At 44.8% G+C, this 13,116-nt stretch overlaps 1 protein-coding gene across 12 annotated transcripts in view; it reads left to right on the top strand.

Annotated features, from left to right (window-relative positions):
* The window catches only part of LOC124044901 (guanine nucleotide exchange factor DBS-like), a 72,039-nt gene that overhangs the window by 39,025 nt on the left and 19,898 nt on the right, over positions 1-13,116 (top strand). For 11 of the 12 annotated variants that reach the window (XR_006840763.1, XR_006840762.1, XM_046364171.1 and 8 more), the window contains exons 4-6: positions 2,077-2,167; positions 10,017-10,136; positions 10,247-10,363. Coding sequence is in view for 10 of the 12 variants with exons in the window: in XM_046364171.1 (XP_046220127.1) it covers positions 2,077-2,167; positions 10,017-10,136; positions 10,247-10,363 (328 nt within the window). In the remaining 2 variants the exon portion in view is untranslated. Of the gene's footprint in view, positions 1-1,254; positions 1,598-2,076; positions 2,168-10,016; positions 10,137-10,246; positions 10,364-13,116 lie in introns of those variants that run through there. The other variant, XM_046364193.1, reaches the window with a different exon arrangement.

A 13,116-nucleotide genomic window follows, 5' to 3' on the forward strand; every position in this document is an offset into this window, starting at 1 on the left:
GAAGATGCTGGGCCAATGGTGTGCCGCCCTATGGGACTCCCAATCATGGCCAGATGTGATACAGCCTGGATACAAGCCAGAGACTGTAGTGACGCCTCTTGAACTGAGATGCAGTGCCTTAGACCGCTGCGCCACTCGGGTTGGTAAATCGCACTAAGTTTGGCGGATGCCAGGAGAACGCTACCTGCCCCAATACATAGTACCAACTGTCAAGTTTGGTGGAGGAGGAATAATGGTTTGGGGCTGTTTTTCATGGTTCAGGCTAGGCCCTTTAGTTCCAGTCAAGGGAAATCTTAATGCTACAGCATACAATGATATTCTAGACAATTCTGTGCTTCCAACTTTGTGGTAACAGTTTGGAGAAGGCCCTTTCCTGTTTCAGCATAATGCCCCCGTGCACAAAGCAAGGTCCATACAGAAATGGTTTGTCGAGAACGGTGTGGAAGAACTTGACTGGCCTGCACAGAGCCCTGACCTCAACCCCACCGACTGTGAGCCAGGCCTAATCGCTCAACATCAGTGCCCGACCTCACTAATGCTCTTGTGGCTGAATAGAAGCAAGTCCCCTCAGCAATGTTCCAACATCTAGTGGAAAGCCTTCACAGAAGAGTGGAGACTATTATAGCAGCGAAGGGGAGGCCAATTCCATATTAATGCCCATAATTTTGGAATGAGATGTTCGACAAGCAGGTATCCACATACTTTTGGCCATACTTGTGTATGTGATTCTTTGTGTTCTGAGACTAAGTAGCAAGCCTAGTTTATTACAATCTATACTCTCTCTCTATGCCCGACTTTCCCTCCTCTCTCTCTCTCCCCCCCTCTTCCTCTCATACTGTCTTTCAGTATTAATCACTAAACCAGTTCAGTCCTCATAAAGGTCCCAGTACTAGACCATCTCTCTCCCTTTTCTCTCTCCTTCTTTTTCATCCTTCCCTCCTCCTCCATCCCTCTCTCCCCCCTCCTCCTTCTCTGCTACTAAAAAAGAACCGATCTGCTCTTTTGAACGCTTGAGCAGGTGGGAGGGAGGGAGAGAATGCAGCTCCCCTCCTCTCCATCAGCTCATCCCCTCCCTCACATCCCCAGATCTGCTGACTGGCCCCCGGGGCTGTCTGTCACCTCTTGGCCAAGCTAGGATTGGCTAGTGGCATGGCAGTTCCTGGCACATCATTGGTTGATCAGTGCAGTGGCAGTGGCTGGTTTCTGTGACTGTCTTGCTCTCCCTCCAACACAACACAGGCAGATCTGACTCTCAGGCATCTATTTTCTTCTCTTCTCTCCAGTTTCAATATGGAATTATTTATCCCTTTTTCTTTATTGGAGGATTTGGAATAGCAGAGTTGTTGTCGTGTGAGTAGGAGTGGAGACATTCTGTTCATCAGTTTGCTGTGACCAGGCAGTGTGTGTGTGTTTTGCTGCTGAGGTGTGAGTATTTGTGTCACCTCTAGAAGGTGTGTGTATAGTTGATTCTTCTGACTGGCTACATGTGGGATTGACTTTGATTCCTCTACCTGAACCCCTCTCATAAGACTACAGCGGTTTTAGGACGCTGGTCTTACAACTCTTTATCTGTGTGGATTGGACCAGTATCTTGAAGGTGTGTATAGCTGAACAAACCCTAGGACAGGGTTTATAAAGCATCTTTCTCTTGCCTGTACGTAAGTGGACCAAGCTGAGGGTAGGTCTTTACTCAGGCCCGACCGATAGATACATTTTTACATTTAACATTTTAATATTTATTAGATGCTCTTTTCCGGAGACAGTAGATTGTATACATTTCATACTTGTCCCCCAGTGGGAATTGAACCCACAACCCTGTCATTGCAAGCGCCATGCTCTACCAACTGAGCAGCATGGGACATCCAGTACTAGACATACTAGTGACACTCATCTCTATCCTCTCTCACCATTGTGGTTCCCTGTTCATTTATTCTCTGGTCATGTCCAGTCACTGTGGTCCTACTGAACCTTATTCCCCTCTCTCCAGTCTCCATCTGCGGTCTTGTTATGGTCATGTGTGCAGTGGGGTCAGGTGTTAGTGGTTGTGTTGACCGGGATCCCATCTCTTTTTTCCAGTCTGTCTGCGGCAGGAGTGGGTTTTATCCTGGTCATTGACCGGCGGCAGGACCGATGGGCGGCCGTCAAGGGGACCCTGCTCCGCATTGCAGTAAGTAAACGAGCGTGTGTGTGTGTCTGGCTCTATAAGGGGGAGTCTGTCTTTTGTGTCTATGCATCTGTGTGTATGAAATACATTTCTTTAATCATGTGTTGAGTGGAGCACCAGTTTTGTGAGGCCTCATCCTTACACTGTCAGCCCGAGGGCAGAGGGGGTTTGGCAGACAAGAGGTGTCAGAACAACCCCTCCTCTTCTCAGAGCTCCACATCTGTGCCACAAAGTAGGGATGAATATCACAACTGCCCTAGGGGGCAGATATGAATTATCCCCCCCCCCCACCTACACCTACACATACACATAAACACACACAGGCACCAGCCTATTCAGCCCACCAGCCTATTCAGCCCACCAGCCTATACTCCCCTGCCGTGGGGGCAGAACAAACAGTCAAAACAAAGAGGACAAGAGAGCAATGAGAGAAGTGTTCTCCCCACATTACAACAAAGCATGCTGGAAGGATATGACAATGAGTGTCTTTTCAGTTTCACACTGGAAACCATGTTTTGATGAATACTGTATAGAACATGTGTAGATAAACTCACTCTATAGGAAAAACACTGACACTGACTTTAATGGATAAAGATGGAAAGAAATATTAGGTCTGTGTGTTTCCCATGCTGCGGTAGTGATGAGGTAGCTGTTGTATCTCTCTCCAACCCACTAAACTCTCTCTCCTCATTTCACACTCTTTATTTCAGCTACTATCTCTTTGTTCACATCTTCCTTCATCCCTTCCCTCTCTCTCTTCATTTATGTCACTTTACAGCGATAGTTTCTCTTAATTCTACCAGTTTCTCAGAGCTGGAAAAAAATCCTGCAGCAACAAAAATGTGAATTATTATGTGGATTGTAAATAAAGAGCGACAGCCTTTCGTTATTTAGTCTCGTGCTAGTGACCATGACTGATTTCAAATGTGAGTTGGTATCGGGGTGTGGTTTGATGTGGGTGTCTCGTGTGTTCACAGGTGGTAAGAGTTAGCCAAATTATTTAGGCAATTAGTTTCAGCCGGCTGGTGTGGCAAGGTTGGTTTGACTTTGGATAGCCTATCTCTGGGTATAGTTAGGGACAGTCAATAAATAACACAATGTAAATGGTACAATATGTTCATGTTGCACATATTTTAGTTGTCTCATTAAATGCTTTCAATATTTGTATATGAATTTTTACAATTTATAGTTGGTTTGAGGTTTTTAAGTCATTTAAATTTGGAGCTATTGACCTTTTAAAATATTGTCCCATATACATTGTTTAATTTACTGATGGTCCCTAACTAGCCCCATAGGGAAATCAAATGTCACACCAAATTGACCATGGGCATTACAATCGGGCATGTGCAGCTGCACGCCGAATTGATTGGGTGCTGCCAGTTGTGGGTGCTGCCAGGTGTGGGTGCTGCCAGGTGTGGGTGCTGCCAGGTGTGGGTGCTGCCAGGTGTGGGCATGTGGGCAGGATTAAAATATTCCCAACCTAGGAAAACTGTTATGGTACCCTTCATTCTGTTACGGGAACCCTTCATTCTGTTACGGGAACCCTTCATTCTGTTACGGTACCCTTCATTCTGTTACGGGAACCCTTCATTCTGTTACGGTACCCTTCATTCTGTTACGGGAACCCTTCATTCTGTTACGGTACCCTTCATTCTGTTACGGTACCCTTCATTCTGTTACGTTACCCTTCATTCTGTTACGGGAACCCTTCATTCTGTTACGGGAACCCTTCATTCTGTTACGGGAACCCTTCATTCTGTTACGGGAACCCTTCATTCTGTTACGGGAACCCTTCATTCTGTTACGGTACCCCTCATTCTGTTACGGTACCCTTCATTCTGGAACCCTTCATTCTGTTACGGTACCCTTCATTCTGTTACGGTACCCTTCATTCTTCACCCTTCATTCTGTTACGGGGTTACGGGAACCCTTCATTCTGTTACGGGAACCCTTCATTCTGTTACGGGAACCCTTCATTCTGTTACGGTACCCTTCATTCTGTTACGGGAACCCTTCATTCTGTTACGGTACCCTTCATTCTGTTACGGGAACCCTTCATTCTGTTACGGGAACCCTTCATTCTGTTACGGGTACCCTTCATTCTGTTACGGTACCCCTCATTCTGTTACGGTACCCTTCATTCTGTTACGGTACCCTTCATTCTGTTACGGGAACCCTTCATTCTGTTACGGTACCCTTCATTCTGTTACGGTACCCTTCATTCTGTTACGGTACCCTTCATTCTGTTACGGGAACCCTTCATTCTGTTACGGGAACCCTTCATTCTGTTACGGTACCCTTCATTCTGTTACGGGAACCCTTCATTCTGTTACGGTACCCTTCATTCTGTTACGGGAACCCTTCATTCTGTTACGGTACCCTTCATTCTGTTACGGTACCCTTCATTCTGTTACGGGAACCCTTCATTCTGTTACGGTACCCTTCATTCTGTTACGGTACCCTTCATTCTGTTACGGTACCCTTCATTCTGTTACGGTACCCTTCATTCTGTTACGGTACCCTTCATTCTGTTACGGTACCCTTCATTCTGTTACGGTACCCTTCATTCTGTTACATACCTTTTTTTCCTATCATCTCGTAAATCACAGTTTTGAGTGAGACTGACTCTGACCAAAATTATCCTATTCGAACTTTGTAGTCAATTTTGACATAAGAATAAATGTTTCTGACTTATATTGATGCAACAGCCTGTTTTCAAAAAGAGAAGTTGCTTTTTAGGGGCGGTCGCTCTTTAATGGACATTTGTGTAGGGGTTGTTACAATAAATCAAGTCTGACATTTTAAAGAGGAAATGACCAACTTTAGAAGCCTTTTTAAACCTCGAATACACTACATTTAGCATTTTGCTAAATTTTTTGTGACAACAGAGTGATCAAACTAAGATCAACGTGTTGGTAGTTTAGCAACAAAACCAACGTGTGCGGCAATGCAGACAGAGATGGCTTAGATTGTTCATAACAGGTCAACTATATTTTGTCTCCAAATGTTTGTTGAAAACAAACACATTTGCACAATGATCACTTGTCACTCAAATACATCGTTACAGTTGTTGGTTAGCTAACTAGCACATTTTTTTCATATTAGCATAGACTTGACATCAGTCAAACACCTCAAAACAAGACAAGACAAGACATCAATAACAAAATACAAGGAGCTGAAACAAGCCACCTACGATTCCCCACGTCATCTTCTTGTCATTGTTGCCAGATATGACTGTTCAGAATCATACCAACTCACGCCTTGCAGCCACATCAACGCATGCGCATATAGCAGATCTGTATATCACCCCTTATCTTTCCATTGCTCTATCCCTTAGGCCTTTGTGGTTCAGAATGAGGATGATCGAGGGAGTCTTTTCTCACTTTCTCTTCCTCTTAGAAAACACAGCCTGTTGTTTCCTCTCCAGTCACAACTCACTGCTTCCTGCTTGATGAATACAGTGTGTGAGCTGTGAGGGATATTCTCTCTGCTTTGGTGATTAGCTTTCAAAGTGTGTTTGTTTATTTGTGCTGAGTTGATACATGGTTTGAGCACTTTCTGGTTCGTCCATTAATAGCACAGGATTTCCAATGGCTTTATCTTTGAATCATTGATTTGAATCAATACCTATATCCTAAGTGCTGTTTAACCCCGGCAGCGTAGCCTAGTGGTTAGAGCTTTGGACTAGTAACTGGAAGGTTGCGAGTTCAAACCCCCGAGCTGACAAGGTACAAATCTGTCGTTCTGCCCCTGAACAGGCAGTTAACCCACTGTTCCCAGGCCGTCATTGAAAATAAGAATGTGTTCTTAACTGAATAAATAAAGGTAAAATAAAAATAAAAAATCTAATTAAATTAAATATGGCTGCATTCTTGGTTTCAGCACCACAGTTATGTGGACAGCTGTCCACACAGCTGTCTCACACACACAGAAGGGAAAATAGAGGTCTATGGGTTCTCAGTTATTGACACGAAAGCCTCATCATAGAGTTTCACTGAGCTGAAGAGAATGTGTGGGAGACAGATGATTTCCTAGACAGAGGGAAGATATAATGAGAGATGAATATGAACCCCCAGACTCCACTGGGACCTGGAATGCTCCCTCCCTCATTTCAAATTGAATCAAGCTTTATTAATCCCACAAGGGGGGGACATTACAGCCTGACAGACTGGTAATGGAAGGCACTCAGTCACCGCCAGAACAGTCGCCTGTTCGGGATAGTTTCACCGCGCTGCTAAATGCCGCACACACACACAGGCCATGTAATGAACAGTAGTGAATGCTGGCATGAGTTGAGCCGGTACTATCACAACTATTGAAGACCTAATGATAAATCATATGAAGATAAACAACACAAATGTGTGTTAACAGGTACTGAGTTGGAGCCTGGACTGTGAAGGGGGGGTTGTCTCACATTAGTCATTGTATAGCCTCAACTATCATTCACCTCTTTGTTGTGGCTTTGTGGGTATATGTACAGTGAGGGAAAAAAGTATTTGATCCCCTGCTTATTTTGTAGGTTTGCCCACTGAAAAAAAATGATCAGTCTATAATTTTAATGGTAGGTTTATTTGAACAGTGAGAGACAGAATAACAACAAATAAATCCAGAAAAATGCATGTCAAAAATGTTATAAATTGATTTGCATTTTAATGAGGCAAATAAGTATTTGACCCCCTCTCAATCATAGAGATTTCTGGCTCCAATGTGTCTTTTATACAGGTACCGAGCTGAGATTAGAGGCAAACTCTTAATAAAGGGAGTGCTCCTAATCTCAGTTTGTTACCTGTATAAAAGACACCTGTCTACAGAAGCAATCAATCAGATTCCAAGCTCTCCACCATGGCCAAGACCAAAGAGCTCTCCAAGGATGTCAGGGACAAGATTGTAGATCTACACAAGGCTGGAATGGGCTACAAGACCATCGCCAAGCAGCTTGGTGAGAAGGTGACAACAGTTGATGTGATTATTCACAAATGGAAGAACCACAAAAGAACTGTCAATCTACCTCGGCCTGGGGCTCCATGCAAGATCTCACCTCGTGGAGATGCAATGATCATGAGAACGGTGAGGAATCAGCCCAGAACTACACGGGAGGATCTTGTCAATGATCTCAAAGCAGCTGGGACCATAGTCACCAAGAAAACGATTGGTAACACACGACGCCGTGACGGACTGAAATCCTGCAGCGCCCACAAGGTCCCCCTGCTCAAGAAAGCACATACAGTGGGGCAAAAAAGTATTTAATCAGCCACCAATTGTGCAAGTTCTCCCACTTAAAAAGATGAGATGCCTGTCATTTTCATCATAGGTACACTTCAACTATGACAGACAAAATGTATACTTATTTTCCACCATAATTTTAAAATAAATTCATTAAAACTCCTACAATGTGATTTTCTGGATTTCTTTTTCTCATTTTGTCTATGATGACAATTACAGGCCAATTACAGAACTTGCACAATTGGTGGCTGACTAAATACTTTTTTGTCCCACTGTACATGCCCCGTCTGAAGTTTGCCAATGAACATCTGAATGATTCAGAGGACAACTGGGTGAAAGTGTTGTGGTCAGATGAGATCAAAATGGAGCTCTTTGGCATCACCAACTCGCCGAATTTGGAGGAGGAGGAATGCTCCCTATGACCCCAAGAACACCATCCTCACCGTCAAACATGGAGGTGGAGACATTATGCTTTTGGGGTGTTTTTCTGCTAAAGGAACAGGACAACTTCACCGCATCAAAGGGACGATGGACGGGGCCATGTACTGTCAAATCTTGGGTGAGAACCTCCTTCCCTCAGCCAGGGCATTGAAAATGGGTCATGGATGGGTATTCCAGCATGACAATGACCCAAAAACACACGGCCAAGGCAACAAAGGAGTGGCTCAAGAAGAAGCACATTAAGGTCCTGGAGTGGCCAAGCCAGTCTCCAGACCTTAATCCCATAGAAAATCTGTGGAGTGAGCTGAAGGTTCGAGTTGCCAAACGTCAGCCTCGAAACCTTAATGATCTGCAAAGAGGAGTGGGACAAAATCCCTCCTGAGATGTGTGCAAACCTCGGTGGCCAACTACAAGAAACATCTGACTCTGATTGCCAAACAAGGGTTTTGCCACCAAGTACTAAGTCATGTTTTGCAGAGGGGTCAAATACTTATTTCCCTCATTAAAATGCAAATCAATTTATAGCATTTTTGACATGCGCTTTTCTGGATTTCTTTGTTGCTATTCTGTCTCTCACTGTTCAAATAAACCTACCATTAAAAGTATAGACTGATCATTTCTTTGTCAGTGGGCAAACATAGAAATCAGCAGAGGATCAAATACTTTTTTTCCTCACTGTATCCAATGTTTTTGTTTGCGTGTGTGTGGGTGTGTACATCTTTGTATATACTGTGATTCTTTGTCTGTCTGTGTGTGTCTGTGTATTAGTGAGTGTAGTGCATTGCCATGCATGGGTGGTTTTCAGACTGGGGGAGAAAGCAGCAGTTGTTTATGGCGTGGTCCCTAATTAAAAACCTATAGAGTTACTGTGGTTTCACTCACTCCCAAGAGACATACTGTCTACACTGTGTGTGTGTGTGTGTGTGTGTGTGTGTGTGTGTGTGTGTGTGTGTGTGTGTGTGTGTGTGTGTGTGTGTGTGTGTGTGTGTGTGTGTGTGTGTGTGTGTGTGTGTGTGTGTGTGTGTGTGTGTGTGTGTGTGTGTGTGTGTGTGTGTGTGTGTGTGTGTGTGTGTGTGTGTGTGTGTGTGTGTGTGTGTGCCTGTCTGTGTGTGTGTGCCTGTCTGTGTGTGTGTGCCTGTCTGTGTGTGTGTGTGTGCCTGTCTGTGTGTGTGCCTGTCTGTGTGTGTGTGTCTGTGTCTATTGTTTTCGACCAGAACCCGTGGGCTATGACCACAAGTCCAGTCAGAAGGTTACGGTCGAACGGTTACAACTCTCATCTGGGAGTCAGACTTGTTCCTTATATATACTGTCTCCAAAATCCACCCAACCACCTTTTTCGAACCAACTTCTACTGATTTCCATTACATTAATTTATTCCTCTTCCTTGCTTGTCTCCATTGGATGTTTGGGTTTTGAAGGGTATGTTGCTAGTGAATGGCCAGTCCCTTTCATAGTGACTGTCCTGCAATGTCAGAGGTCATTAAGAGCTCTCTCTAGTTGGGCTGCAGAGAGGAACAGTTTATTGATTCATTAATTCCATTAAGTTTGTGTATTCCCTACTGGTTGTTTGTTAATGAGGCAGATTCTTAGATCTGTCATTTCTGCTTAGGCCAGCATTCTGTCTCTCTCCAATCAATCAAACCTGTGTGTGCGTGTGTGTGCACTACATTAGCTTACGCATTAATTCAGTAATGGGAGTTTGTTTCCACCGCCGGCTAAAGCCATAATATTGATCGTGATGTGTCTTTATGTGTACAGTTTGAGTCTTACCTCACCAGAACTAGCTTCAGGGATGTACACTGTATGCTAATTTAGCTCCTGGTTATAATGTCTGGGGGTCTGCGTTTTAATAGTCCCTGTCTGTCAGCTTTATTCTACCCTTAAAGTGTGTGTGTGTGTGTGTGTGTGTGTGTGTGTGTGTGTGTGTGTGTGTGTGTGTGTGTGTGTGTGTGTGTGTGTGTGTGTGTGTGTGTGTGTGTGTGTGTGTGTGTGTGTGTGTGTGTGTGTGTGTGTGTGTGTGTGTGTGTGTGTGTGTGTACAGGATGTCTCTTGCTAGTGGGTTGTCTAGACTGAGAGCTATGGTGGTTGCTGTCTGCTCCTGTATTTTTGAAGTCCTCCCAGTTCTCTGTTCATCCATCCTTCTCTTCTCCCCTCTCCCCTACCTTTCCTCCCCTCTCACTGTGTGTAGGGTTCGTTCCCAGGGAACCTGCAGTTAGTTCTGGTATTGAGGCCCACCACCTTATTCCAGAGGACACTGTCAGACATCTTGTTCAAGTTCAACAAGGATGAGTTCAAGATGAAGGTGCCGGTAGGTACAGACAGCAGTCTACAGACGCGCACATATTCATAGACTGACTTTTGTATTATTGTCATTACTTCACCGTTACGTTTTTCTATCCTAAATTGTTGCTTGTGTAGATGATTATGCTGAGTTCTGTGACTGAGCTCCACTCCTACATAGACCGGACACAACTGACTACTGAGCTGGGAGGAACCCAGGAGTACTGCCACGAGAAGTGGATCTCACACCGCACCGTGAGTATACACACACACACACACACACACACACACACACACACACACACACACACACACACACACACACACACACACACACACACACACACACACACACACACACACACACACACACACACACACACACACACACACACACACACACACAGTGCACACTGCAACAAATGCTGCAACAATGGCGCTGAAAGAGATGGTCGCCTCGCTTCAGGTTCTTAGGAACCTGTGCAGTAATTCATTTTTTTTAAATGCATTATTTCTTACATTTTTTGACCAGAAAATCTCAAGTGTTATTACATACAGCCGGGAAGAACTACTGGATATAAAAGCGACGTCAATTTACCAACATTACGACCAGGAATACAACTTTCCCGAAACGGATCCTGTGTTCGGACCTCCAGCCTGGACATGGGATCTTATCCCAGAGGCCGACGGAGCATCCTACTGGTCAGACTTAGAAGGCGACATCCACAGCTTCCAAGCATATGAGATTAGGGATGGAATTGCCTTCCAGAGAGACATCAGAGTTTGTAACATTCTCTGTTTCACGGAAACATGGCTCACTTGGGATATGTTGTCAGTCGGTACAGCCACCCGGTTTCTTCACGCATCGCACCGACACCTAAAAGCATCTCTCTGGTAAGAAGGGTGGGGGTGTATGCCTTATGATTAACGACTCATAGTGTAATCATAACAACATACAGGAACTCAAGTCCTTTTATTTTTATTTATTTTGTATTTTTTCAACTTTATTTAACCAGGTAGGCCAGTTGAGAACAAATTCTCATTTACAACTGCGACCTGGTCAATAAAGCAAAGCAGTGCGACAAAAACAACAACACAGAGTTACACATGAACAAACAAACTTTTGTTCACCTGACCTAGAATTCCTTACAATCAAATGCCGACCACATTATCTACCAAGAGAATTCTCTTTGATTATAGTCACATATGTGTATATCCCCCCCAAGCGGATACCTTGACGGCCCTGAAAGAACTTCACTGGACTCTATGTAGACTGGAAACCATATATCCTGAGGCAGCATTTATTGTAGCTGGAGATTTAAAAAATAAAAATAAAAAAGCTAATCTGAGAACAAGGCTTCCTAAATTCTATCAGCATATCAAATGCGCGACACGAGCTGGTAGCATTCTGGATCATTGCTACTCTAACTTCCGCGATGCATACAAAGCCCTCCCCTGACCTCCCTTCAGCAAATCTGACCATGGCTCAATTTTGTTGCTCCCAGCCTATAGACAGAAACTAAAACAGGAAACGGCCGTGTTCAGGTCTATCCAACACTGGTCTGACGAATCGGATTCCACGCTTCTAGATTGCTTCAATCACGTGGACTGGGATATGTTCCGGGTAGCCTCAGACAACAACATTGACGTCTACGCTGACTCAGTGAGCGAGTTTATTAGCAAGTGCATCAGTGATGTTGTACCCACTGTGACTATTAATACCTTCCCTAACCAGAAACCATGGATTGATGGCAGCATTCGCGCAAAACTGAAAGTGTGAACCACCACTTTTAATCATGGCGAGGTGACTGGAAACATGAATGAATACAAACAGTGTAGCTATTCCCTCTGCAAGGCAATCAAGCAAGCAAAGCGTCAGTATAGAGACAAAGTAGAGACGCAATTCAAACGCAAGACGTATGTGGCAGGGTCTAGGGTCAATCACGGATTACAAAATGAAAACCAGCCCCGTCACGGACATCAACGTCTTGCTCACAGACAAATTAAACAACTTCTTTGCTCGCTTTGAGGACAATACAGTGCCACTGACACGGCCCACTACCAAAGCCTGTGGGCTCTCCATCAACGTGGCTAACATGAGTAAAACATTTAAACGTGTTAACCCTCGCAAGACTGCCGGCCCAGCTGGCTGGTGTGTTTACGGACATATTCAATCAATCCCTATCCCCGTCTACTCTGCCCACATGCTTGAAGATGGCCACTATTGTTCCTGTTACCGAGAAAGCTAAGGTAACTGAGCTAAATGACTATCGCCCCATAGCACTCACTTCTGTCATCATGAAGTGCGTTGAGAGAATAGTCAAGGATCATATTACCTCCACCCTACCTGATACCCTAGACCCACTCCAATTTGCTTACCACCCCAATAGGTCCACAGACGACGCCATCACACTGCACACTGCCCTATCCTATCTCGACAAGAGGAATACCTATGTAAGAATGCTGTTCATTGACTACAGCTGAGCTGTGCAACTGGGTCCTGGACTTTCTGACAGGCCGCCCTCAGGTGGTGAGGGTAGGAAACAACATCTCCACCCCGCTGATCCTCAACACATGGGGCCCCACAAGGGTGCATTCTCAGCCCTCTCCTGTACCCATGACTGACTGCGTGGCCATGCACGCTTCCAACTCAATCATCAAGTTTGCAGACGACACTACAGTGGTAGTGATTACCAACAACGGTGAGACGGCCAACAGGGAGGAGGTGAGGGCCGTCTGAGTGTGGAGTCAGGAAAATAATCTATCACTCAACATCAACAAAACAAAACAAAGGAGATGATCGTGGACTTCAGGAAACAGCAGAGGGAGCATCCCCCCCATCCACATTGACGGGACAGTAGTGGAGAAGGTGGAAAGTTTTAAGTTCATCGGCATACACATCACGGACAAACTGAAATGGTCCACCCACACAGACAGTGTGGTGATGAAGGTGCAACAGCGCCTCTTCAACCTCAGGAGGCTGAAGAAATTTGGCTTGTCACCTAAAA

The sequence above is a fragment of the Oncorhynchus gorbuscha genome, linkage group LG01 (genome assembly GCF_021184085.1).
Source record: "Oncorhynchus gorbuscha isolate QuinsamMale2020 ecotype Even-year linkage group LG01, OgorEven_v1.0, whole genome shotgun sequence".
NCBI classification, from domain to species: domain Eukaryota; kingdom Metazoa; phylum Chordata; class Actinopteri; order Salmoniformes; family Salmonidae; genus Oncorhynchus; species Oncorhynchus gorbuscha.